Source organism: Glycine soja, chromosome 13 (genome assembly GCF_004193775.1).
Source record: "Glycine soja cultivar W05 chromosome 13, ASM419377v2, whole genome shotgun sequence".
NCBI classification, from domain to species: domain Eukaryota; kingdom Viridiplantae; phylum Streptophyta; class Magnoliopsida; order Fabales; family Fabaceae; genus Glycine; species Glycine soja.
The window spans coordinates 13,689,091-13,715,993 of record NC_041014.1 but is presented as its reverse complement, the minus strand read 5'-3'; the positions used below and the strand labels follow the sequence as shown (position 1 = coordinate 13,715,993).

Sequence of the window (26,903 nt, the reverse complement as noted above, 5' to 3'; positions counted from 1 at the left end):
AAATTTGCAAAACGTTGGGAGATGAAAAGTAAAGAGAAAAAAACAAAAAAAAAAAGGAGGAAAAAGAAAGGAAAGTGTTGTCGAAGAAAAGAAAAAGGCAAGCCAAATCAAAGTAAAAAAAAAAGGATAGAAGAGAGTGCTAGAGAAGAAGATCAAAATGAAAATCTCTCTCTCTCTCTTATTTTGTGTGTGGTGGGAGGACCATCCACCATGCATAATATCGCTATTAGTTTGGAGCTACTTTGCCAAATGTGACTATAATTCAATACGCTGACCTATTTAGGATCTTCGAATCAGCTTTCCTCTTGGCCCCCACCACCTAAGCTCACAACCTCACCCACGGGCATGGTTTTCAAAAGTTGAGATCACCTTCGGAAGCTATTATTATTTGAATTTAATTATCATGCATAGTTTAACTGTTTAAGAAAGAAAAAGGAAAGCAAAGAAATTAAGAAGAAAGTAAAACACAAAAAATAAATAGAACGTTAAACAATTTTGTAGACTACTAGTGTTATAAATTTATGCACCATACACAAGTTTACAAACTTGACCACGTCATGCTATGCTATCCATGCACAATATATATATATATATATATATATATATATATATATATATATATATATATATATATATATATTTTAATGTTAGCAATCAATTTTTTAAAGTAATTTATTCGATAAGAATAGACATAACAGGTTCGGCATTCATGTTAAATTTTACTGAAACACTCTTCCTCGAACTCTGCATCTGACGTCAATCTCATCAACCCCGATGCAGACTGCATCATACTTGAACCCATTCCAATTATATGGCTCCCATCTCACCGTTTATTCGAATCTAAGGTCGGTATTGCGTGTAAAATTCCTCATGGGGCCCACCTAGTCAGGTTCAAATTTGTGCTGAAAGGCATGCTAAAGCATTCTCGGGATTCAGAAATCAATATCAATATCAGAGTAAGGTCAAATCAGTGATCGCAATAAATAATTTTAAATTTTCTTATAATATGTTTTTTTTGGTGAGAATTTCTTATACAGTAATATTTTATTATATTAATATTCTTATTTATTCAATGTTTTTCCGATCATTTCTATAAAAGTTAACTTAGTATTCATTAAAAACTAATAGTTTTTAAGATAACTAATTTATCTTCTTTTTTTATACAGGACTAAAGGAAGTATAAAAAACATCAAATACTCAATTTTCTTTGGTTTATTAGATATACTTACTTTTTTGTATTTTTATAATATAAAAAAAATATAAAAGTCTCTACGGAAAGATACTTTTTTATATTTCAAATTCCTTGTTCTACTCGGATTTAAATTTGAAATATGCTTTGTTGTTATCTGTGAAAATCTTTTGAAAAGTTGTGGTTGCCTTTTTATTATATTATATTTCTCTTTAATAATTTATTGCATTGACAAATTTTTTTGAATAAAAATACATTACTAATTTTAAAAATAAGTATAAAATAGATAAATATTGACAGATTTAATAAAATTAAATAAAATCATTACTCGTACTGTAAAATGGTGAAAAGCAAAAGTAAAAAAAGAAAAAAGTGGTAGACCGCGGGTTCAAAGTTGAAACGTTGACAGGCTGGCACGAGGATGGCCAATAAAAAATGTCCACGTGGAAGATCACGATGTTGACAAGTCGTTCACCATAGCTATCCTCCCTCAGCAGGTATATAAATACCCCTCCCGTCGTACTCGTCTTTATCGTCTAACTTGAAACACTCTCTCTCTCTCTTCTTCTTCTTCTTCTTCTTGCACGTATTGTTCTAATCCACAAAAATAATGGCCTTAAATTACAACATTGCCCTCGCCTTCTCTACGGTTCTCACGCTGCTTCTCCTTCCCTTACCAACCCTTGGGGAGCTCGTGCAGGAGCAGCCACTAGTCCTCAAGTACCACAACGGCCAACTCCTGAAGGGGCGCATCACCGTCAATCTCATCTGGTACGGCACCTTCACCCCGATCCAACGGTCCATAATCGTGGACTTCATAAACTCACTAAGCAGCGCGCCAAACGCGCCGCTACCATCGACTGCCACGTGGTGGAAAACCACGGAGAAGTACAAGGGGGGAGGATCCTCTGCGCTCGTCGTAGGGAAGCAGTTCCTACACTCGGCTTACTCGTTAGGGAAAAATCTCAAAGGGAAAGACGTCCTCGCACTCGCGTCCAAGTTCAACGAACTGAAATCCATAACGGTCGTATTAACGGCGAAAGACGTCGCCGTTGAGGGCTTTTGCATGAGCCGCTGCGGGACCCACGGCTCTACCCGCAACGTCAAAAACGCTGCCCGGACAGCTTATATTTGGGTTGGAAACTCCGAAACTCAGTGCCCCGGGCAATGCGCGTGGCCATTCCACCAACCCATTTACGGGCCCCAGACGCCGCCGTTAGTCGCGCCCAACGGCGACGTCGGAGTTGACGGAATGGTTATTAACTTGGCCACTCTTCTCGCTGGCACCGTTACGAACCCTTTCAACAACGGTTACTTCCAAGGCCCCCCGACGGCGCCGTTGGAGGCCGTTTCCGCCTGCACGGGCGTTTTCGGTAGCGGATCGTACCCGGGTTATCCGGGTCGGGTTCTCGTGGATAAAGCAACCGGGGCTAGCTACAATGCGCATGGTGCGAATGGAAGAAGGTACCTCGTGCCAGCGATGTGGGACCCGCAGACTTCGACATGCAAGACCCTCGTCTGAAGACTGGCACGTGGCGATGTGTTGTGTAATGGTTGTAGATATTGGTCGTTGGGAACGGAAGCACTGAAGCAGGGGAATGGATAATAGAGGTGGTGGTGGATTCGGTTTCTGAGTGTGTTTCTAAAAATTCTATTAAACCTCTGCTTTTGTTGTTTAATGTGACGTGTAAGACGTGTAAATTCTCTCTTTGCCAAAGACTACTATAGAGGAAGAAGTGGAATGTTATATAAATGTTATATAAATTGTGAAAAACGAGGAATAAGTTTTTATTTATTTAAAAAACGGATGTCATGATTAATGTGATATATTTTTATTTTATACTATGTGAAGTTAGGTCTATGATTAAAATTATGATAGCTTTGATTTTGTGTAATTTTTAAGAGAAAGAAATGAGAATGGAATGGTGGGTTTTTGTATGAATTATTATTGTCTTTTGGTAAAGTAAGGTGTTGGTTGAGGAATGACCCGGTGTTGTTGGATTAATAGGGTTGGTGTTTTTGTTTGTTTATGGTAAATGAGAATAAAGATGGTGACTTTTTTTTTTCTTGTGGTGTTGGGGGGCAAGGAGACCATTATGGCGAGGTATCGGTAATGATGACTTTGGCTGAGGTGAAGTGAATCTCACTAGCTAGGTGTAAAAGGCTACAGGGGTGTCATTGTTTTGATGGTTTTGGTAGGTCCTCTTTCTTCCGCAATTATATTTCAGATAAGCTTTGATCTTGTACCCCTCGTGAGGTAGCTTTTGCTATTATTTTGTTAACAAAAAAGGTGAAAGATTGGTATGGTCTTCTTTTTGAAATATGTAGAAAGGAGATCATGGCAACGCCTTGAGCAGAACTTTCTGATGGGTGGTGTTACATGCTATGTCTCTTTCTGTTTTCCATTCATGCCAAACAATTTCTCATTCAAGAAAATTGAGAGAATCTTCAATTAGGAAAGATGGGTTTCTATCAAAAATTAAATATACTTACCAAGTTTTTCTCACTTGTTAATTTTCACTAACTTTGAGTACTTATTCGAAATCGAAGATAAGTTCTAAAGTATTTATAATAACTTGAGTACTTATTCGATCATTTGAGTTTGATTTTGTTGATGAGTGTATGTTCGTGAGAGACCATTGAATGATTGTGCAGTTTGAAATTTATAATTAAGAATTGGGCGTTTGTAGTTTATACAAATGAGTGGTTTATTTGATTTTATCCCTGCCATTTGTTATGAATTATCACTATAACTTGGACGGGTCTATGCCTCTAGATAACATATTTCTTTTAAGTAGGTTCTTTCACATCTTTGAATGTTTTCGTGAGAAAGTTGGTCATTATAGTTTTATGATGTGAAGGATATTAATTGAATGAATAGCTATAATAAGCATAGTATGTCTGATGCACTCTCTCTTTGTTAGTTGACTGTCTTTAAGAAGACACATAAGTGTAAAACTAAGTTCTTAGATTCAGTGTAGAGAGTCACGGTGTTAGGTCCCTCCAAACTCCACAGGGATTGCAATTTCAATATACTCATTGAGAAGCATTAAGCCTTTGACCACAACCAGTTCCTACACTTTTTTATTAGCAGGAAATACTATATCCAGAATTGATTAATGATAAGTATCATTCTTTTATGTTTTATCCATCGTTTAAGCCAACAAAAGTGGGCCATTCTGTAATTTTCCATATCAGTAAAACATGTTTTGGTAAATTGGCGTTTATTTCGGGGATTGGAAAATCTATATGGAAGTCTCACTTAAGCAATTACGATAGCCAAATGATGACAGAAACCAGAGTATTTATTTTATCCATCTGCATGTCAACGGTGGCTCCTCTAAATAAACTCCTCAATACTACCTTTCTCTCTGTATATAAAAATCTCTTATAAAAATCACTTACTTTTGACGATTTCATTTTTTTTCAAAGCCCATCAGAAAGAAGCCAGTACTATCAAACACATTCTTGAGCTTCAAGCCAACAAATCAACCTCCAAAAGTCAGATATCACTTTCAGTAAGAATACATCATAGGATATTCGCTCAAATATAGTGTCTACTCTTGGTGTGAATGAAGGAAGGGGTGAGGTTAGATGTTTGGGCTTCCTTAATCTCATTGGAAGGAAGAAAAAGTGATGTTTTCCTTTATTAAAGACAGAATTTGGAAGAGGTTAAATTCTTGGAAGGGAGATTCTCATCAATTCAATTGCTCAAACTATCCCAAATTATTGCATGAGCATTTGTCTAATTCCACAATCTTGTGGAGATGAGATTCAAAAAAATGCTAAATTCATACTGGTAGGTTCTAGTTGGAGAGACTCAAAAGGTATCAAGTGGATGCCAAGGAACAAACTTTGTGTAGCAAAGGAAAATGGAGGTATGGGCTTTAGAAACCTAATTACTTTTAACTTGGCTTAGGGAAACAAGGATGGAGAATGATTTCTATTCCCGATACTTTGCTGGCAAGAATCATCAAAACAAAATATTGTCCTTTGGGAGATTTCATGGGTTCCTCGCTAGGGCATAACCCATCATACACATGGCAGAGCTTATTTTCCTCTAAGATAGTATTGAAGAAAGGCAGTAAGTGGAGAATTGGTGATGATTCTAATATCAATCTTTGGACTGATCCATGGTTACAAAGAGAGAATAATTGCTACCCTTCGTCTCCTACTGTTGTAGGGTTGGAAAATTTGAGGGTAATTGACATCATCCAACATGAAACTAAAGGCTGTAATATGGATCTTGTGAACAATATTTTCAATGAGGAGGATGCTGATATAGTAAGTAAAACTCCCCTTCTTCCACAAATTCTCGAAGACAAACTTATATGGGCAAGCACTATCGATGGCTCTTATTCAGTGAAGAGTGCATATCTTCTCATTATGGAGAAAATTCTGAAGCTGGACCACTTGGCATCAAAGTTTGAGTTGCAGCTGTTATGGAATAAAAAACGTCCTCCAAGAGTGAAAATGATGATTTGGAGAGCTTGTAGAAGTTGTCTTCCCACACGAGCAAACTTAAGAACACGTGGAGTAGAGTGTCCCATAACATGTTCCTTTAGCCAAAGAACGTGGAAACAACATCACATATTCTGGCTAGTTGCCTAGCCACTATTTCTGTTTGGAGCTACATTGGTCTGGATCAAAAAGTCCTCCAGCTGGTAGACCAGGTAGAATCCTTTGATGAACTTTATTTAATCTTATGAAGCAGCTGGATCCTCAAAACCGGGGTCGTGTTTCAATGGTGATGTGGAGTTTGTGGCGGAGAACAAATGATAAAGTATGAGAGGAGAAAACTCTGTCTGATTTTGCTGTTAATTTCTTCCAACAGTGGTCAATGGTCCAGGGCCTGTATCATGCTGAATGTATCTCTGCAACCATGCAACATGGATGCTGTTTTTCTTTTTTTAGCACGAACAATTCACTGATGTTAGCGCTTGCATTAGAGATAGTAAGGGTTGTTTTTTCTTGTTCAAATCAGAGTGGAAGCATCCTTGCTTGAAGGTAATCGAGAGACTCATTTTATCACTCTTGCAAATGATCTATGCCTCATCAACATATATTTTGAGAGCAACTGCATGACTCTTGTGGAAAAAATCAGAAGTTCAAAGGATTATCTATCAGAAGCGGGTGCCCTCATTTTTAATGTAGAAAGTTTCTAATAAGCAATCAAACCTACCATCTAGGTTTTTGTTCAAAGACAAGTAAATAGAGTGACTCATATAATTGCTAGGGTGACCCCATCTTATTCTTGCCTTCAGTATGTCCTCTTGTATTGTTGTTTTGATTCTTAATGAAATACTATGTATTTATTCCTGTACAAAAAATCTCATAAATTATCTCTTGCATTAATTATTATTTCTTTTGTAAAAATATCTTTAATTACTGTAACGTTTTTTTCAATAAAAAATTATTATATATTATTAATCAAGGTTATCAATAGTGGATGATGAAAAGTCAAAATTTTATTATATAGACACACCATTAAGACCTATAACTCCACCCTAATGGCGGTTTTATAACCTTATTATAGTGTTATGGTGGTTTTATAACGGTCATTTTAATAAAATTAAAATTAATAAGATAAATTTTCTCTCATAAACATTAAGAAGAAATTATTAGTTTCAAATTAATAAAATAAGCTGCAAAACTATTATTTTCTCTACCCTAAAATAATTTAAGTAAAAGGAATAAGATAATAAATTCCAATAATTTTGAAGACAATTTTAGAGAAGATACAAATTCTTAATAAATTTAGTGTCACTATATAAATTAAGTAATTTTGTTCCCAACCATGTGAGTCTTATTCTGATCAAGGTATATAAATACCAAAAATTGGTTGGAAATTTGAGTTATTTTACCATGATGAGGTCCATGGCTAAATTTGATTTTTATTTATTTATTGTGAGAATTGTAAATTCGTTTCTTAACTCTTCTTGTAAAAGTCATTGGCAGACACTTGTTTGAATTCTTTGATACATTAATTAAAATGTCACCTTAGAAAGGGACTTGTTTACACTAACAGAGACAACAACATTCTCTCAAAAAACAAAAACCAGAGAGAGACACAACAACATTGCTGGGTACTTAAATGCCAATTGAGCATATGATGGAAGTTGCGGTGGTTAGCTAAGGATATTGTGTTTTCATGAATGATAATATTATCTCATGGAAACGTAAATAGTAGATTGTTGTTGCCAAATTTAGTACAAAAGTTGAGTATCAAGCATGACTCACAACACATGAGCTCTTGTGACTAAACATTTACTTTATATATTGTAGTTTTGCATAGTTTGAAAACTTAGGGTCTGTTTTATTATATATATATATATATATATATATATATATATATATATATATATATATATATATATATTAAATCCAAGAAAAAAAGCTCATTTAAGAAGAGTAGTTTTTAACAACTGTTTTCAAAAGTTCTTTTTTAGTTTCTAAAAAAACAAAAACTTCTTTAAGAGTGTATTTGAAAAATAATTTAACACTATTTTCTTTTTTATTATAAAAATAAATTATATATGAACGCTTATATGATAAATATTTTTTCAATAAGTGCTTAATTAAGTTATTTAGCAAAACATACCCTAAGTTGTATTAGTTTTTCTGGTATTCATGATCTTACTTGCTCAATCTCATCTTCTTTCCACACTTTTACTATTTAATAACTAGTTTTTGAAATTTATTTTACACAATCCTTTTTAAAACCTGAAAAACAAGCACACATTTAAGTACACTCTTTTCTACATTTATTCTTTTTGCCAGAAAGTTACTTAAAGTATCTCCAACTATCAATTAAATTAGAGTTATTCACTCAACTAATTAACTTTATTTATGGGTCCTATTATGTCATTAACTTAAAAAATATAACAAATTTTCACTCCACACATAAGAGAACCTGACAATGGGCTTGGGGATTGGGGGTGTTGGACTTACATGAGTCTTGGTGCTGGACTTGCGGGGGTGCAGGTGTTGGGCTTTGGGCGAATGTCACTGGGCCGTAGCAAGCTTGCATCACATATTTGTGGGTTACTGGGAGTCACAAAATAGAACTTGGTGTATCATATTTTTGCTCATATTTCTTTGTACCTGTGTTTAGTATTCCGTTTCAAAACTGATTCAACTTCAACACATTAATTAATTGTGATAAATCACTTGGTTAGTTATAACATGTTTGAATAAAGTTATCTAAAAAACTTCTAAAATAAGAAAAAATGAGATAAATTTCTCCATAAGCCATAATAAATTTATACAGATTAATTTGTAAAATTTTTCTTATATTAAATTTTTCTTAAAGATAATTTTTAATGTAAGTTAAGTTTAGCTTATGAATCTTTTTTTCTTATTTTTTTTTCTCTTATAGGTGGTTTAGGAGAAGCTTATTCATATCCTTGTACAACGTTGCTTTCGATTCTTAAATTTAAGAACTTGCCAGAATGAAGATGCTCTCTTATCATTTTAAAATTTTCTGTCAACAATTTCGTCAGTGATTACGTCAAATGTAACGTTGAACCATAAATTTTGCTGGTACGTTACTTATTGGGTTTTAAATTTATGGCCTACAATTACGTGTGGGCTCATATAAGTTATAAATTCCCGCAAAGTTTGTTGGGTTAACAGTAGGGGTGGGTAAGCGGGCCGGCCCGTCCGCATAAGCCAGTATTGGCAGCGGACCGGGCCAGTCCGCCCTACTTCTTATATGGACCAAATAAATTAGTACGTCCCCGTCCCGTGGATTTCGCGGGTCAAACGGGTCGATCCGCGGATCTAGTTTTAAAAGAATTTTAATTTTAATAAAAATACAATACAATACAATCAAATTAAGTTCGGTACAGATGTAAATAAAATATCAATAATTAGTCAATTACATCAATAAAATAAATAATGTCTTAACAAAAGAAAATCTAAGCAATAAATCTAAAATATGAAATTTAAACATCTCCAACAACAAATTATTCCATATTTGAAGTAGCTTGAGCTTTCCCTATCTCCACATTTAAGAATAAAACAACAATGAATCCGCCCAACAAAAATAAGATAAAAACAAATTCAAGGGAGGGAAGAGATGAAATTTGCATGGTGGTAGTGGGCTTAGGTTGTGTCGCTGTGGTGTGTCTTGAGTGTGAGTCACGTTTTGTTTTTCCTTGTAAGGGAAAGAGTCGCATGACTTGCGCGCGTGCGCGTGGTAGAGAAAAATTGTGAGGAGAAAAAGTGTTCTTAGTCTGCTACAATCTAGATATGATGTGAACTATTTTTTATAATAAAAATATATTGAAATATCTTAAAAAATATTTATTTAACAATTATTTTTAACTTAAATGATAAGGATTGATATTTTTATTATTTATGGCTTGCAGATATGAAAAAGATAAATTAAAAGAAAAAAAGATCGAGAAAATATCAAAAAGGAAGATTTTTAGCATGTTATCACTTATCTTTTTTTTTTATCTTGATCTTTTATTTCTGTTATCTTTTATTTTTTTATCTTATCCTTTTTTATCTTTATCATCTTTTAATTTAAATTTTTTATTTTTATCTTTAAATCTTTATCTTATCTAATATATTCTTTATCTGTTATTTTAAAAGAAAAATTTAAAGTGAAAAAGAGAAAATCAAACATGATATAATTAGGTGAGGGTCACACAAATCAAACCTAACGCGGGCTGCGAGCAACCCGCGGATCCCTCGGGCCAAACCCACATAGTCTGCGGGTTAAGTGGGGTGGGCAAAAAAATATGACATAATTATGGACCGTTTAAAAAAATTGGTCCGTAACTCGCGCTGACTGTGGATCCCGCGGACCAGTGCATGGACCTGAACTCGTTTATCCACCCCTAATTAAAATGGGTTCACAAGGACTAAGCATATCAAGTCCAAATTCGTGTTCATACTTTGTTTTTTCGCAGGATGGTATTATTTTCATTGTGTATAACTCACCTTAGTATTATCGTTATTTTGGAAAGGAAATGTTAACCGGCACACTTAGATATTGGTTAAGAAAATCAAAATATTTTTTTATTGTTAAAAATATTATTAATGCATTTCTAATATGATTTTCAATGAATTTCCGAAGTGAATTTCAATAAAGATTTTCTATGTAGAATTTCATCATAACAAATTCTTTGAAGACACAGATTAAGAATACCTTTTTGGAAAAGATACCATGACAAGTGATCATTGTTTCCATATGGAGAATTGTTGGCTATCATCTTGAAATGTATATAGTTGTTAAGAAGTTCCAAAGGATCAAAAGTAGTTAGAATAGCAAGATTAGTTTCGTGTATCAAATAAGTTTAATTGGTCAAACTAGTTTATAAGCTAATCAAAATAAATCAGAGTAAATTAGACATTGCACTATTTTTAAGAATATAAACACAAATTGGATGCATGCAGCTGCAGGATCCTAGAATGTATATTTATATGCTCGGAAGCGCATTCTCTGTCGTTGAAATTTCATCCGAACAAATCTTCATCATACAAAATATTTTTTATATATATTAAATTATAAAAACTAAAATGCAAGTTTATAAAAGATATGGAACTGCATGATCTATCATACAATTATATTACAACTATATAGAGGATCGAGTTCCATATATGCTTCCACTTTATATAAGGAACGTTGCTCGAGTCAAAATCCATTAAAAAAATGTTTTTATTATTCTTGAAGAGCAAGGAAAGATAGATACTAAAAAAACAGCAAATAGTAATCAATTATAAAATAATATACGCTGTCATTTATTAATTTAATGTTCAAATAATAAAATTGATATGTCAAAGTGGCAGCAATTAAAAAGCCCAACACGGGCTGCTAATTAAAATATGGAAACTAGTGTTCGGCGGCTGGATTCTAAATCAAGTCTACATATATACTTTAGAAGGGAAGAATGATAGGGTAAGAAAAGAGAACAAACAATAAAATATTACAAGCAATCAAATAAACAATCGAAAACATATAAAAGCGTAAAATTTAATTGAAAAGATAGAAGACATTAACATAATTTGTTAAAGTAAAAAATTAGGTCATTTTTGGACTTTCAAAGAAGAGGCACGTATTAGAAAAAGGCAGAACACGTAAGCAACAACAGGGTACACCGTGCATGTATCTATCTATTTATATAAAATAGAATAGAATATGATTTTCATCCTTCTAAAAATTTTAAAATTTGATTTTTATTTTTCTATTTTTTGTTACAGATTTTTTCTTTTTAGTTTTAAAATACACAACTTTTGATTCTTCATGTAACCCCTAAATTTGTATCTCATTATTATTTTAGTCTAAAAAATTAAGAAAATTCAAATAATTAAGTTTTTACAATTTTTAAGGGTTTCATTTAAGTTTATAAAATTATTATTATTTTCTTCCCCATTCTGGTTCCTAATTTAAGATATTAAGTAATAATAATAACACAATTTTAGAGATTAAAATGAAAAAAAAGAAGTTAATTTTAGAAACTTAAATGAAACTCTCTAAAATTTAAGAATTATTTGAGTTTTTCTTTCTTAATTTTAGAGACTAAAATAACAATAAAACATAAATCTAATTAAATATTTATTATTTAATCTTTACTTTTCTGAATTGTTGTGCTACAAGGTTAATTTCGACATTAACTAAATGAAAGTTCATATTATTATCATGCATGACTTGATGATTAATCTTGTCATGAATTTCGCAATGCTTCATCTTTGATTCCCTCATGTCTTTTAAATGCTTGCTATATAGTATAAACCCTAAAACAATCCCCTTATGAATAAAAATGACAAAAAAAAAAAAAGAAATATCAACCTTCATGAAACTGAAACTTTGACCATTACTCGTGGGATTTCTAAATACTCAACTCATAAGAGTTTATTGCATATAAAAATAATAATAAAATATCTATAAATAATATATCAATTAAATATTTTAACAACATAATAAAGCAAAATAATAAATAATAAATTCCACAATACTTAAATAACTAAATCTAGTAATACATCACTACTAGATAATAACTTACGAAGGTGATAGTAGTGGTAGAGTATTCTCATTGAGGGTTTAATGTTGTTGGATAATAAGGATTTGATGTTCTTAGAGATTAGAATTCTTCAATTCAGGAACAACACACTAAATAAATATATGTTGAAACCTAAATATATATAAAAAAACAACCCAAAACAACATGTGGTTTGGTCTAATTTTTAAACTTGTTGACTCACTAACTTAGTGATAAGCTCAAGAGTTTAGCAAGTTTACCTAAAGTTTATTAAAAAAAAATTTGCACATGAATCAACTCGCAGAGGATAAGTGAACTCGTAAGAGTTAACAAGTTAATTTAAGAGTTTAATAATCATACTCCTATCACAAGCACTTCAAATTAATCCGTGTCCACAATAAACCACACAGAGCCTTAATATAATAACACAACTTTCTCTATTAAAAATGTTATTACAAGAAATTATAAAATTGAGTGGGTCTTATTAATGATTCTTTCTTTAATTTAAAAATAGACTTACTAAAATATATAGTTTTCAATAAATTTTAATAACAATAAAGAAAGAATTAGAAAGAGAACGTTGTTAGAGTGGTGAAGAAGTTGTAGTAAATGCCAAGAAAACTCATTTTTCTATGTTGAGGGCGACTATGATTTTTTGGGAAACAAACAAGAGAACGTTCGGTGTGCTTCCTGCCATCGAAGTAAAGTCACACATATAGTACATGTAGATTTTTGTTAATATAGGTATTTACCATTTCAAACCTACATGTTGTGGATCGAACTTTAATGCTAAATAACCATTAAAAACACGTTGTGCATATTTTTATTTTTATTTAAACAAACAAAACATGAGCGGAGAAAATTTTGAACCGCACATTCTCTCTCTCTCTCTCTCTCTCTCTCTCTCTCTATATATATATATATATATATATATATATATATATATATATATATATATATATATATATATATATATATATGATTTGATTTCAGACAAATCCATTGAGAAGGCTAGTCTATACTGCACTTCCCTTATTGGCAATAATAATGGCTTCCCTTCTCTCATCTAATTCTGCTGCTCCTAGTCATTATGAAGTTAATCCTAACTCAAGATTTGAGGCTACTTTGATAGAAGAAACATGTAGTGCTCAAAAACCAAAAGGGACCAAAGGAGGAGAAACTTCAGGTTGGAATAATAATGAGAGAGAAGAGAAGGGTACGTGCTTGAGTTGGAAGGATGTAAGGGTGACTGCTTCTGTGGGAAAGAATGGAAGCAAATCAATTCTTGAGGGTCTAACTGGTTATGCCAAGCCAGGGCAACTCTTGGCCATAATGGGTCCTTCTGGCTGTGGAAAATCTACACTTCTTGATACCTTAGCAGGTATGTATCAAAGTGAAGCTTCTGAAAACTTTATTGCATGAATTTTTGTTTTTGGAGGTTAATTAGCTCACCTCAGAGAATTAATGTGTTTTCTCAAATTTTTTTATGTTTTCTAGTTTTAATTGAATAACAAGAATATCATTATAATGTTTGAAATTACCACGAACAACCTTGTTGCTTAAATTTTAAAATACAATCTTATATTTTTAAGACTCAAGGGCTTGGTATTTTGGGTTTTCTAATATGCGCCTGCGAGTACTAATTAAGAAAATAAAATAGAAAAATTATTAAAATATTTATTATATAAAACAAAAAGTCTTAATACTTAACTTTTTAGTGATTAAAAGTATTTAATGAAGGGTAAAAAATTGATATTTTCTTAATATAATAATCTAGGAAGATAGTATGCATAGGGTTGCCAAGAACTTTTTCTGTTGAATTTTTTTAGTAATATATACTTTTCAATATACTCTTGATTATTGGAAGAAATTCATGTTATACCTATTAAATATAGGTCTCACTATGAGTCATATTCTCAATTGAATCGATTTCATGTAAAGAGTGTAACAAAAAGAATATGTCAATAAAAAGTTATTATAGCATTTATTCTTGGTTTCCTCTACGTAGAAAGGAAAATATAGATTTGAATTATAAACAAAATTGGAAAAGACATTGTAGTTGTTGCTTTATCTTACTCGTCTTCAGCTGCGAATATTATTCATCATGTTAAAGTTATATATTTCACGCAAATGCTTTTAAACATGAATTAGTTCACTCAAACAAAATTTTAAATGAAACTAAATAAAATAAATTAAACTATCATTCCTTAACAAATTACTTAAATTACATCGTTCTCTTAATTTAACTTGCAAACTCTAATATAAAGATGAAATCTCTTTTGAGCTTACACTTAAATGATTTGAATGAATCAGACTACTTTGGGCAAGTAGAGTGTCAAATCAAAAAACCAAAAGTCAAAACCGCCTATCCACAATTTATTATACGTTACATTATTTTCTCTCTCCGTATCAATTATCTTATCTACTCTTTCCTATCTCATTTCTTATCTTTCCATCCCCTATTTGATTAATTTAATTCATAAATCTCTAAATGAACCAACAATTTAATCTTATCATAAAGTTTCTTCAAATTTCGTTAACATTAAATGTCAACGTGACGGTGATTTTTTTTATTTTAAAATTTATAAAAGTAATAATTATTTTTAGAAGAAGACTCTTCTTTCTAATTTGGTGATATGTTCTTTTACAATCACAAAATATCTCTAACAAATATAACTTAACAATAAAATAATTTATAAAAATATTGTAAATATAAAAACATACATGTATCATTGTAAATTTTATTTAATATACATAACTAACACACCATCATTATCAAATAGAACTAACACATCATCATTATCAAATAGAGTTAAATCATCCTCAAACCCTTTTTTCAGTATCAAATAAAAGATTTTTTAAAATTGATTATATCCACGCAAACCTTACATAGGTGATGGAAGTCCAAACATTTATCAGGCCAGCCTCTAATACATAGGGAGAAATAGAATGAAAATAGCAACCATAAACCAAATGTCATTGTTTGTCACCATGTTGCCATGACCACTGACGATGCAAAGGAGGAAAGGAGTAGAACAACACGTAGCACCCATGGTTCAACCCATCTCTAACAAAAAGGTAAAAATGAGGAGGATAAATGAATGTTCAATTTTTTGTGATTTAATAAAAGGTAAATGGGACATGCTAGGTGCACCCAGCAACATTGCTGGTGCACCCAGCAATTAGGTGAATGGGCAAAATTGCCCTTGCATTAAAAAAGATAATTTCTTCTTCCGGAAGAAGGTTCTTCCGGAAAGCTTCCGGAAGAACCTTCTTCCGGAAGCTTTCCGGAAGAACCTTCTTCCGGAAGAACAATTTGTGTTCTTCCGGAAGAACCTTCTTCCGGAAACTTTCCGGAAGAACTGTTTTCCGGAAGAACCTTCTTCCGGAAGAACAATTTGTGCTCTATCAAAAGAACCTTTTTTCCGAAAACTTTCCGGAAGAACCTTCTTCCGGAAGCTTTCCGGAAAAACCTTCTTCCGGAAGAACAATTTGTATTCTACCGGAAGAACCTTCTTCCGGAAAGCTTCCGGAAGAAGGTTCTTCCGGTAGAACAATTTGTTCATCCGGAAGAAGGTTCTTCCGGATGAACAATTTATTCTACCGGAAGAACCTTCTTCCGGAGAAGCTTCCGGAAGAAGGTTCTTCCGGTATAACAAATTGTTCATCCGGAAGAATCTTCTTCCGGAGAAGTTACCGGAAGAACTTCTTCCGGTAGCTTCTCCGGAAGAAGGTTCTTCCGGTAGAATAAATTGTTCTATCGGAAGAACCTTCTTCCGAAAAAATAATTATTTTTTTTAACAGGGGCAATTTTGCCCATTCACTTAATTGCTGGGTGCACCAGCAATGTTGCTGGGTGCACCTAGCATGTCCCAAGGTAAATTGGGCAATACTCCAATTGACAATTAGGTCCCTACATATCTGGTCCAACGCGTTACTTTTACTTTTATCACATGAATTCATCACGTCGTCTTTCATATATCACATTGTTGAAAACATTAATGAAAGCAAAAAAGAGTTGATGGTATGATTAAATTATCGGTACATCTACAAAATTGTAAACTAAATTCACATTGATTGTAAAGTATAACAAAAGCAAAATTGATCATTTACCCTGTTATATTTCCCTCATACAAGCATCATACTATGATGAAGTCTTGCTACAAATTTCCATTTACCGTTTTAACTAGAAAGTATTGTGATATGAGAAGGTCTAATAGTACACTCATTCTTTCCTTCTTATCTCAAATCATATTTAAGAATTTTAATAACTTTGTAGTATTTTAATGTAAAGAACTTAAAACAAATCGCTAATATTACTCAACATATTTATATTTTGTACTTGAAATAAAAAGTAGTATTTTAATGTTAAGAACTTAATTATTTTTATGTAATGAGTGTTGTTATACCAATCTGCCAAACCAGTTCGCTCCAATAATGCCCACAACTAAGAACTGAATCTTACCTTTAAGATTTAAACTTTTATAGTCTGAACAAATTAAATGATGCTATGAATTCATATTCTAGGGAGATTAGGTTCCAACACAAGGCAAACTGGGGAGATTCTGATCAACGGGAAGAAACAAGCACTGGCATATGGAACCTCAGTACGTACACAAAATCCAAAATTATTCAATAAAAACAAATAGGAATATTAATCAAATAATTTTAAGTAGCCACATGATCAATTAATACCATTCTTTGAATCCATGCTGTGACCACAGGCATATGTAACACAAGATGATACCTTACTCACAACCTTAACGGTTGGAGAAGCAGTGCACTATTCAGCTCAACTCCAATTACCTGACACCATGCCCAAAGAAGAGAAGAAAGAGAGAGCAGATTTCACAATCAGAGAAATGGGTCTTCAAGATGCCATTAACACCAGAATTGGAGGGTGGGGTGTTAAGGGAATCAGTGGGGGTCAGAAGAGGAGAGTGAGCATTTGCATTGAGATTCTAACTCGACCAGGGCTTCTGTTTCTTGATGAACCAACTAGTGGACTTGATAGTGCTGCTTCCTATTATGTCATGAAAAGAATTGCCACCCTTGATAAGAAAGATGATGTTCACAGAACTGTTGTTGCCTCAATTCATCAACCTAGTAGTGAAGTTTTTCAACTTTTTGACAACCTTTGTCTTTTGTCTTCTGGTAGAACTGTTTACTTTGGACCCGCTTCTGCTGCAAAAGAGGTTAGTAACTAGCCCCTTTTTTCTATGTACTGCACTTTTTTGTTCATTTCTAATTTTAATGTTCACTTACTAATTCTGCTTTTGTTTCATTGATCTAGTTTTTCGCTTCAAATGGCTTTCCTTGTCCTCCTCTCATGAATCCATCTGATCATTTACTTAAAACCATAAACAAAGATTTTGATCAGGTAACTAAGTTGACCATGCTTCCATGAAATTGAAGCTTTTTTCTATTTCTATTTTTCTCCGCTGCAACATAATTTTTGTCAACGAATTAACTCATAGAAATCTGACTTAAATACCTTTTTTGTTTTATTAGGACACTGAGTTGAATTTAGGAGGAACAGTAACAATACCCACCGAAGAAGCAATTCGTATCCTTGTAGATTCATACAAGTCATCTGAAATGAACCATGAAGTTCAGAAAGAAGTGGCAGTACTAACTGAAAAGGTATCCTCTAATTATGGCTAAGTAGATCTCATACCATGTACCTTAATTTGATCCAAAGTTAATTATAAATTTATTAACACTAAATTTTAATTTCATGGGATTGTAGAACACCAGTTCAACAAACAAGAAGAGAAGACATGCTGGCTTCCTTAACCAGTGCTTTGCTCTAACCAAAAGATCGTCCATTAACATGTATCGTGATCTAGGCTATTACTGGTTACGCCTTGCCATTTATATTGCATTGGCTATAAGTTTAGCCACTATTTTCTATGATCTGGGTACTAGTTATCGCTCAATTCAGGTAATAGTGGAAAAGTAACACATGATATATGACTAATAATAACTCGTGCATTATTTGCCTTTTAGTTTAGTTAATTAATATCTTCTAATTCAAAAATCACTTTTCATTTTGTCAGGATAGAGGTTCATTTCTTATGTTTGTGTCTTCATTCATGACTTTCATGACCATTGGCGGATTCCCTTCCTTTGTGGAGGATATGAAGGTGATTCAACTATTTGTTGTTTCTCAAATGGATAATATATAATTTTGTTTTCTCATCTCAATTATTGGATTTAGTTTGCTCATCTAAGTTTAAGAATTTTTATTTTAGCCTCTTGTATTTTTGTTAGTACAAAATAGTTCTTTAATAAGTTTTTTGCACTAACCCTGCTAATTTGACTGACGTGCAAACGTTTGTCTATTTGATTTTGCATTTCACAATTTACTATATCAAGTTTATTAAATTAGTGTGAAAATTGTCAAAAAGACTAATTTGATTTAAAAGAAACACTTTAAGAGATGAAAGTAAAACCTTTTCGATTTAAGATATGAAAGAACAAAATTACATTTTATCCTTCTCAATTTTATAAATATAGGTAGTTACTGGATTTATTGTTTTATATTCATTTTGCCATTGGTCCAGGTGTTTGAACGTGAAAGACTAAATGGACATTATAGTGTCACTGCATTTGTGATTGGGAACACCTTTTCAGCAATCCCATACTTGTTGTTGGTTTCAATCATTCCTGGGGCTATAGCCTATTACCTACCTGGTCTTCAGAAAGACTTTGAGCACTTTGTGTACTTCATTTGCGTTCTCTTTGCTTGCCTGATGCTAGTAGAGAGCCTTATGATGATAGTTGCAAGCATTGTCCCCAACTTTCTAATGGGTATCATAACCGGGGCTGGAATTCAAGGAATCATGATTATAGGTGGTGGATTCTTTAGGTTACCAAATGATCTTCCTAGGCCATTTTGGAAATACCCTATGTTCTATGTTGCATTCCATAGATATGCCTACCAAGGATTGTTCAAAAATGAGTTTGAAGGACTAAGATTCGCTACAAATAACGTTGGTGGTGGCTACATTAGTGGTGAAGAGATTCTAAGAGATATGTGGCAAGTGAACATGAGTTACTCAAAGTGGTTTGATCTTGGAATCTTGCTAGGGATGATTATTCTGTATCGTGTTCTCTTTTTGATTAACATCAAAACTACTGAGAAGCTGAAGCCAATCATTGTATCATTCATGTCATCATCAAGGTCTTCACCTAAGCCAACAATACAGATCATGCAGAATCCCAATGCAACTCCTTTACAAGAAGTTCAAGTCATATAAAATTGAAGAATCTGTAGGTTCAAGTGTGGAGGAGAAAAACCATTTTCATCTTCATATAGATTTGTGAGAGATCAAGAGATATTAAAAAGTCTATCGTACTCCATCAAAACGAAAGTAGAGAATATCTAGATTTGTATCTTCGTTTATATAAATGACTAGTGTTCTTAATATTTCTGCTTTCTAATCATTAACTCAACGAAATTCATAGTTAATTAACATGATGATACATATGTGGCGGAAATAGAACCATGCAAATTAGAAACTATCTTTTGTATAATTAACTACTATTGCACCGCCAATAAATTTATTAAATACAATTTTACATCAATACCTCCTTTTATCCACACATTTTTAAATTACTAAAACAGTTCCCACTCACTGTATTAAGGTTAAATAATGGTAATTATATTTTATTTAAATTTATTTTATTATAGTCAATGATTTAGGGTTCTATTTTATGGGTTAAACAATGGATCTTCTAGTCCTTGTCTTTGTCCATGTATTACAGTGAATTTTATTATTAATAAATATCAATTACGAAATTTTAATTATTTTTTTTATTGGATGAGCCATAAACTACTTTTCCATCAGTAGTATATAAGGAATTATAATGGGTTTGATCATCAATAAAATTATAGTAATCTGTTTCAATTCATCTAGAAAAATATTTTTTTTTTCAATTTTTTAATGTTTGAATAAGTTAGTAACTTGAGGGCGAGCCCTGGTACAGCGGTAAAGTTGTGCCTTGGTGACTTGTTGGTCATGGGTTCGAATCCGGAAATAGCCTCTGGCTGCGTACAACATCCCTCCCCCATACCTTCGCATAGCGAAGAGCCTCTGGGCAATGGGGTACGAAGTTTTTTAATAAGTTAGTAACTTGTCTATAACTATAAAAACTGTCTAGTTGGACAACTTTTGCACTATAGTAACTTGCCTGAAATAAGAAATCAATTGTGCACTGCAGTCAGCATAACTGATGGTAAGTTTGGAGTCCCAACAACACAACAATAAAGTCGTATGAGAATTTCAAGCCATCTAACTATAGGCCAAAGAGTATGGACTCATTAAATTAATAAATGACCTCTTGCCCTACCTACCACAGTTGTCCACAAATTTGGATACAGGTTAATGAATAGCCTATATTGTAGAACATCAAATCCTATTTGCCAACTCTAGTGCAACTTAATTCTAGAGAGCAAACTAAGTTTTAGTGCAAAATGCTGAAAAAAGTTAGCAGTTGATTTCTAAGCATTTGCCTTATCAGCCATTAACAAATTAATGACAGAGAGTGTCATTCAACTGCAATCAAGCGCTCCCTACATTCCCTGCAAAGTATATTTAGAAACAACTAGCCAGTGCACAAACTAAAAATCCTCACCATGCACATATAAACTATATTGAAATATTGAAGATACCTAAACTGTACAGCTATTGATATGATGGATTCATCAATAGGCACCTCTAGAACAGAGATAAGTTGGGTCTTTTGGAACTTGTATTACGTATACAAAGTCTTACTCCAACCTAAGCAGAACTGCAGATATAGTTTGATTCCAAAGCCTCTCCTCGTGACTATAAGTTTAGATTTACACTTGTTGACTAATTAGCTAGGGACATAACATCCTACCAAAAAATAAAATAAAAAAGGAGTTAGTAGTTCTTGTCACTACTTTTTCACCTTGATTGATAGCTTCCTGATGAAGTTAAACATGTTTAAATCAATACCTACAATTCAACATATAAACAATAGCAAACATAGTCCATATATTTAATACCGAATATCCTCGCACATGTTGATAAAACTGAAAAATACAAAGTACATAGATCGTACAAAAAAGATAAATATTAGGTCGGAAACTAAGCATTCAAAAAAATATAAAATATAGATAAGAAAACACAGAGCTACTTCCCAGAGAGCATACTCCCTGGGATGTCACAATGACATACCTGGTTGCCCCTAACCTCAAGAAAAGGGAAAGTCTTTGTCACTGGAACTCCTTCCTTCGTTTAGAAGCACCTTAACAGGAGAAAACAGAGTTTAGAGAAAAAAAATGAATAATGTCTAGGATATATTAAGAAGAAACTGTATTGAGTACACGTTCATAACAGCCATCAGTACCGTAGAGATCATGTCTAGTAGTTCACATAGATGAAATATGCAAAACTATGATGATTGATTTGACAAGACATGTTAAAAAAAATGTGTGGCTAAAGTTTGAACAGGATTAATATATAAAAACATATTAAATTTCTTCTCATTTTTTCTCAAAGAAAGATGCTCAGAATATATTCTCTATGCTATAACATCAGTAAATAACAACAAACACATGATGAGATGTTTTATGTTACAGCTCTTCATACTATTGGCACAAAACTCATTGTTCAAGGTCTTATAATACCCAATGCAATATATTCCTTGTTGCAGCTGAGTTGTCTGTGAGAAGTTTCCGAACAACATAAGGATATGCAGCTTCAAAAGTATTGAAATTTGTATCTGCAGCTATAGCCAAACCTGAAATTGTTTCAAATTAAAATATGAGTTAAAAGATAATGCAAAGGAAATATTAGAAATTCAATATGATTAGAAATATAGTATGGAACCATTCATGTATCTTTACATTACAACTTAAACTTTTGGAAATGTTGGTTCATGACATGGTATTGGTATCGAAGTCTCTGACTAATTGGTTTAGAGTTCAATCCTTGTTGATTCCATACTTCTAATAAATAGTTGAATTTTAGCACAAGGTAGGTGAACTTGTGCATTATCCACACTTCAGGTCCAAAAGGCTCTTATGTGGGTGGGTGAGAAATATAGCATAAATATTCATAGTGAATAGAAGCAGAATTTATTAGTATGACAATAAATGAGCAACCAAGAAGTAATCCACACGTGGTATTGAAAGTTTACCTTCCAATGAAGCTAGGGATCGCAAGACAAGTGTAATATATGGTGGCATGGGGAAATGATGCTTGAGTGCTACAGTCCAAATCTTTCCCAGAACCTTCAGAAAAATTCATCAAAAATTCAGTTAACTCAAGAAGTTTACAAAGGCAAAAAATAATAGTAAATATAGAAAACTAAGTATACATAGTTGATTTCTGATACTGCACATACTTTGGACATTGCTCATAGTCATTTTAGTTTTAGAAGTGTAATTTTCTTTTCAGTTATGGTTAGCTTCAGATAGTGGATGATGCATTCTATTTTAGTTAAGGTTGGCCCGAAACTGGCTAGGAATCTTATTATTTCCATATTCCTTGACACTCTCAGAAAATGGTTTGCACAGTCATTTGACACACATAATTCAATTACTATTCTTCTTAAAGATGACTCTCACCCTGCTAAACTTCACATCAGGAATTCCTTCTTTAAATTCTACTTCTCCCAAGGCTTGTTCCAGTTCCTGAAAATTTAACATACATTCAGAAAGTCATAGTGTGAACATAAGTTTCAGAGTAACAAAAACCCAGGTATATGAGAATGCTGTTCTTATTTGATTTAAATATTCAATGGCAAGATGATTAAATCCTGAGATACAAGTACTATACGAGGGTAACAAGTCTGATATTTGTCCCTGGCCTCACAACATCCATATCAACCAGAGCACGGACAAGGGATGCCCAGTCACCATTTACTATATGAATAATTGAAGCCAGCATAGCAAGCTGATGCCTTTTGTCCATTTGACAGAGCAAACCAAAATCCAGAAACCTGTCACACATACAAAGAAGTGATTTTAGATTTTTGTTTAAATCAATACCTACAATTTAACCTAGAAGATCCTCGCACATGTTGATAAGGATGGTGAAAGGTTCAATTATAGAATTATTAACGCATTAGGCAGCCACCATAGTCCATATATTTAATACAGTCTATCAAGATATAACTATAATCAACCATAGCTCCTAACCTCATCAAAAACTACAAATCCACACATTCTAACCCCTATATACATACATACATATATATATATATATAAATGAGTCCAAATAAAGTCAAATAAAATCCATAAAACAAAAAAACTTACAAATGACTATCATTGTGTTAATGTTTCCATAATCATATGTTAGATGTTACAAACTAACAAAACAATGCTCAGTTGCTCTCAGATTGCCAGTGATGAACAAATGGAATGAGGAAATATATAATTTTGTAGGCAGTCAGTGATAATATAAGCAATTGGAAGAGTACATGTGCAAATGAACCTCCAACTTTTGTAGGCAATTAGTTCCAAAACTGTTCGGAGAAGTGTGTTAATGCCAGCTACAAAAAGCAGAATTTGCATGACCATGCCTTATCACCCTGGTTATATGACCAACCAAATCACAATTAGTAACAAGCAAATATGTGTTTCAAAAGCAAGATTTGTTTCAAAAGCAAATATGTGTTTCAAAAGCAAGATTTGTTTCAAAAGCAAATATGTGTTTCAAAAGCAAGATTTGTTTCAAAAGCAAATATGAGAAGATTAGGATACGCGCGTATTTGTAAAAAAGAAAATAAAAATTGGGGTTTGGGTCATAAATATCATAGTGTAGTATTTTTATAATAATTCCTAAACAAGGAAATTTCTGTAGTAGTAGTGATTAAAGTTCAATAATATGGTTTTCAACTTAGCAATTTAGCAGCACCAGTGTATCCACAGTAAATTGTAGCCATACAAAGTGAATGTGCTGAATTATTTCAATAGGGTATACTGTGACTACACGCAACAGCCAAGCCAAACTATTTCAATTTTCATGATGCCAATTGAAATATAAGTTAGATAATAGAGCAGTAGATAGTAGATGCAATTCCAGGCCTATTTCCTATAGTTTAATAACCAAGAGAAAATAGAACACTAGCAAATTCAAATTTCAAACCTGGGTAAGCATATCTAAATATAAGAATTTAAAGAAATTGACAATTGCATAACAATGAGAATGAAATAAGTTCCAGAGTCCATCCTATCATATCTGACACTTCCAATTCCAAGTTTCAATGCCCTTCATATCAGAAATCATTCAATCATGCTCTCAAACAAAATCTAAGGAAGAAGCCAGGGATGGTTTTCAACTTAAAAATGATATATTTACATCAGAAAATGAAATTTCAACTAATCAACTCAAATACACACAGAGGGACGGGCTTTTCAGCACTGAACACATCAATGCTTAATCAAACCCCTCCACACTACCAAGTTGGATAAGCCTAAGGCCAGTTGTTTCATAAATCATATATATCAGAGATTGTCTTAGATAATTAAAGAACACTCCAGTAATTATTTCAATCAAACCAGAAAGTTGAAATAAGCCAATAAAACAAGAAAGATGAAAACATAAGGATACCGATTCGTTCTGCTGCTTGTATTTGATCAATTCCTGCTCCAACAAGCACAAATCGCGTTCGAACTCGAGTGCACGCTCCTGAGCCTCCTGCGCGCGTTCATCGGCCTCGTTCCTGGGTACAGCTACCGACCTGAGCTACAACCACTACGTACGGCACGACCTAGGGTGACGGCGACGTCGCGAGGTCCAATGAGGCCACGGCTAGAGCTTGGGTGAAGCACGACACGCGGTACAGTGAGGGTATGATTTATGAAGCAAAGAAGCCAGACGCTACGTCACAAATGAGAAGGGAAAGGCTATCATATTGTTCAAAATTAAAGACGGGTTTTACATTAACACCGTCGTTGTCTCCAGAATCCTTCAAAGACGGTGTGAACCAAACACGTCTTAATTTGTTTTCACCTAATGGATTCTAAGACGGTCTTGCAATATCCGTCGTCGCAATTTCCATTCAAAGACGTTTCTGTTACACCGTCTTCGGATAGCAATTTAAACCACGAAAATGCCACCGCCTTATTTTTTAAAACGGATTTTTTATGACCGTCGTAAAAAAGGCTTTATTTACTAGTGAACAGTGGAACACTTGTTTTTTGCTTGCACCTTTGCTGACTCAGTTTGGAAAAAAATGCTTCAACTGGGTTGGTCTTCAATTCAAACGGTACTATGACGGATAGATGGATGGTGTGATCTGGTTTTCCATTATCTGGAGTTTATGCATAGAAATAATGTGGTCGATCTTCAAAGATGCAGAATTGAATGCAGACATGGTGTGGGACATGGTAAATATTCAGGGTTGGCTGTGGATCACGAATAAAACAAAATTGCTAAGGATTTGTTCGTTTTGAAGGAAAGAAAGGCGTTGAAAGAGCCATAGGTGAAAAGGAAAGAAACTCAAACTTTCACTGGTCCGGTTAAGGTGAAAGTATTAGTAGAATTCATACGAAAATAGTGGAGTTCATGGTTGCAAATTTCTTCTCAAAATTGAGAAGAAATGCGAAGAAAGAATGTGTTAGGTTGAATGTTTCCAAAAGTAACTTTGTCGGGGCTTCTTCGACACGCGCATGGGAGCAAATTTTGGGCGAAAATCGAATATGCTGCACGCCATATATGATTATGTTTAGTAAAATCGAATATGTGCCTGCATGTTCAACTTTAATTTCATGAGGCCATGCTTGAATATGCAGTATTTTTTTCGCTTCATATTCGAATATGGTGTACATGTCTCATTCGTGGTGAGCTTTATATATATATAAAACAAAATCAAATATTATTTAATATAATAAAATATTTTAAAAAGGAAAAATAATTATATTTTGTTTTATTTCATTACATACTACATCACTTTAATTCAAAATTTTGTTTTTTTTTTTACTTTATTTCACTTCAAATGAAAAATTTCATTTTTCATTTTCTTTCATTTTTTTATTTCTCACACTTTCATATGTTTCTTTCCTCTCAATCCAACACTACCAAAAAGCATCCTTGTCTGATTAGCTAGCATGTGCAGGTTTGTCCTTGTTATCAAAGAGTATGAAATATAGATGAAAGGTTGCGCCTTGTAACTTAGTGTTTACGCTGAAATGTGGTAAACAATCGCTAGTCTAATCGAGTTGCTTGCGAGATCGACTAGTGAATCTCAGGAGCATGTCAATTGTGTGTTCGCTTTAGATGTAAAGCTTTTAATGTTCATCATTGCAACAAACATTCACTGGTTTTGAGGTTTGTAGAAAGTAAAATTCTTTGACAGAATCGAAATGCTGAAAGTAACTTTAACAAGGGAAAAGTAAATTGCAGAATCTAAAGGATCAACGAGTTCATTCGATCGAATGAACCATTTAAAAGACAGGAATTATATAAAATGAAACGTAAATTGCATTGCATTCGAAATGTAAAGTTTACAGGAACTTAAAATGGTTCACAAACATACATTCTCCTTGCGTACTCGTTTCTCTCTGCGCTGGGTACTTTGAGTGTATAAGGATTTGTATAAATGATTTGCGACCTCGAAATCTGACTAAAAACTGCTATATATAGACATTTAAAAATAAACTGCCCTAACGGTCGAACATTATCCTAACGCCAAGTGTCCTGCTACGTACACCTTGCATGCACATAACTGCTCCTTAGAACGGT

At 33.2% G+C, this 26,903-nt stretch overlaps 3 protein-coding genes across 7 annotated transcripts; 2 read left to right on the top strand and 1 right to left on the bottom strand.

The window, feature by feature from the left end:
- The first annotated feature begins 1,705 nt into the window (after positions 1–1,705).
- On the top strand, positions 1,706–3,134 carry LOC114382223 (protein EXORDIUM-like 2). The gene has a single exon (XM_028341494.1). The coding sequence runs from the start codon at positions 1,800–1,802 to the stop codon at positions 2,709–2,711; it is 912 nt and encodes a 303-aa protein (XP_028197295.1). The 5' UTR covers positions 1,706–1,799; the 3' UTR covers positions 2,712–3,134.
- A 10,030-nt stretch (positions 3,135–13,164) lies between these two features.
- LOC114382220 (ABC transporter G family member 11-like) lies at positions 13,165–19,705 on the top strand. The gene is made up of 8 exons (XM_028341492.1): positions 13,165–13,561; positions 16,708–16,787; positions 16,905–17,375; positions 17,474–17,560; positions 17,692–17,823; positions 17,930–18,124; positions 18,240–18,326; positions 18,747–19,705. Exons 1-8 carry the CDS (start codon positions 13,228–13,230, stop codon positions 19,440–19,442), a joined length of 2,082 nt encoding a protein of 693 aa, XP_028197293.1. The 5' UTR covers positions 13,165–13,227; the 3' UTR covers positions 19,443–19,705.
- On the bottom strand, positions 14,910–25,689 carry LOC114382224 (uncharacterized protein sll0005-like). 5 transcript variants are annotated; one of them, XM_028341498.1, is made up of 8 exons: positions 24,771–25,689; positions 23,652–23,748; positions 22,995–23,157; positions 22,784–22,849; positions 22,354–22,447; positions 21,842–21,954; positions 21,390–21,459; positions 14,910–15,247 (listed from the first exon to the last, which is right to left on the bottom strand). In XM_028341498.1, the coding sequence occupies exons 2-7, from the start codon at positions 23,735–23,737 to the stop codon at positions 21,406–21,408; spliced, it is 576 nt and encodes a 191-aa protein (XP_028197299.1). In that variant the 5' UTR covers positions 23,738–23,748; positions 24,771–25,689; the 3' UTR covers positions 14,910–15,247; positions 21,390–21,405. The 5 variants fall into 5 exon arrangements, with proteins under 5 accessions (XP_028197299.1, XP_028197296.1, XP_028197298.1 ...); XM_028341495.1 differs by lacking the exon at positions 14,910–15,247 and adding an exon at positions 20,897–21,244; XM_028341497.1 differs by lacking the exon at positions 14,910–15,247 and adding an exon at positions 20,897–21,065.
- Between the last annotated feature and the right edge of the window lie 1,214 nt (positions 25,690–26,903).

What these genes read in the sequence shown, in the direction of transcription:
- LOC114382223 (XM_028341494.1), top strand. Translation starts at nt 1,800, where the DNA reads ATGGCCTTAAATTACAACATTGCCCTCGCCTTCTCTACGGTTCTCACG.
- LOC114382220 (XM_028341492.1), top strand. Translation starts at nt 13,228, where the DNA reads ATGGCTTCCCTTCTCTCATCTAATTCTGCTGCTCCTAGTCATTATGAA. An exon ending in CACTGGCATATGGAACCTCA is followed by an intron (nt 16,788 to 16,904) that starts GTACGTACACAA and finishes CTGTGACCACAG; the next exon opens with GCATATGTAACACAAGATGA. An exon ending in CTAGTTATCGCTCAATTCAG is followed by an intron (nt 18,125 to 18,239) that starts GTAATAGTGGAA and finishes TCATTTTGTCAG; the next exon opens with GATAGAGGTTCATTTCTTAT.
- LOC114382224 (XM_028341498.1), bottom strand. Translation starts at nt 23,737, where the DNA reads ATGGTCATGCAAATTCTGCTTTTTGTAGCTGGCATTAACACACTTCTC. An exon ending in ATATCAGACTTGTTACCCTC is followed by an intron (nt 22,850 to 22,994) that starts GTATAGTACTTG and finishes TTAAATTTTCAG; the next exon opens with GAACTGGAACAAGCCTTGGG. An exon ending in ATCCCTAGCTTCATTGGAAG is followed by an intron (nt 21,955 to 22,353) that starts GTAAACTTTCAA and finishes AAACAATTTCAG; the next exon opens with GTTTGGCTATAGCTGCAGAT.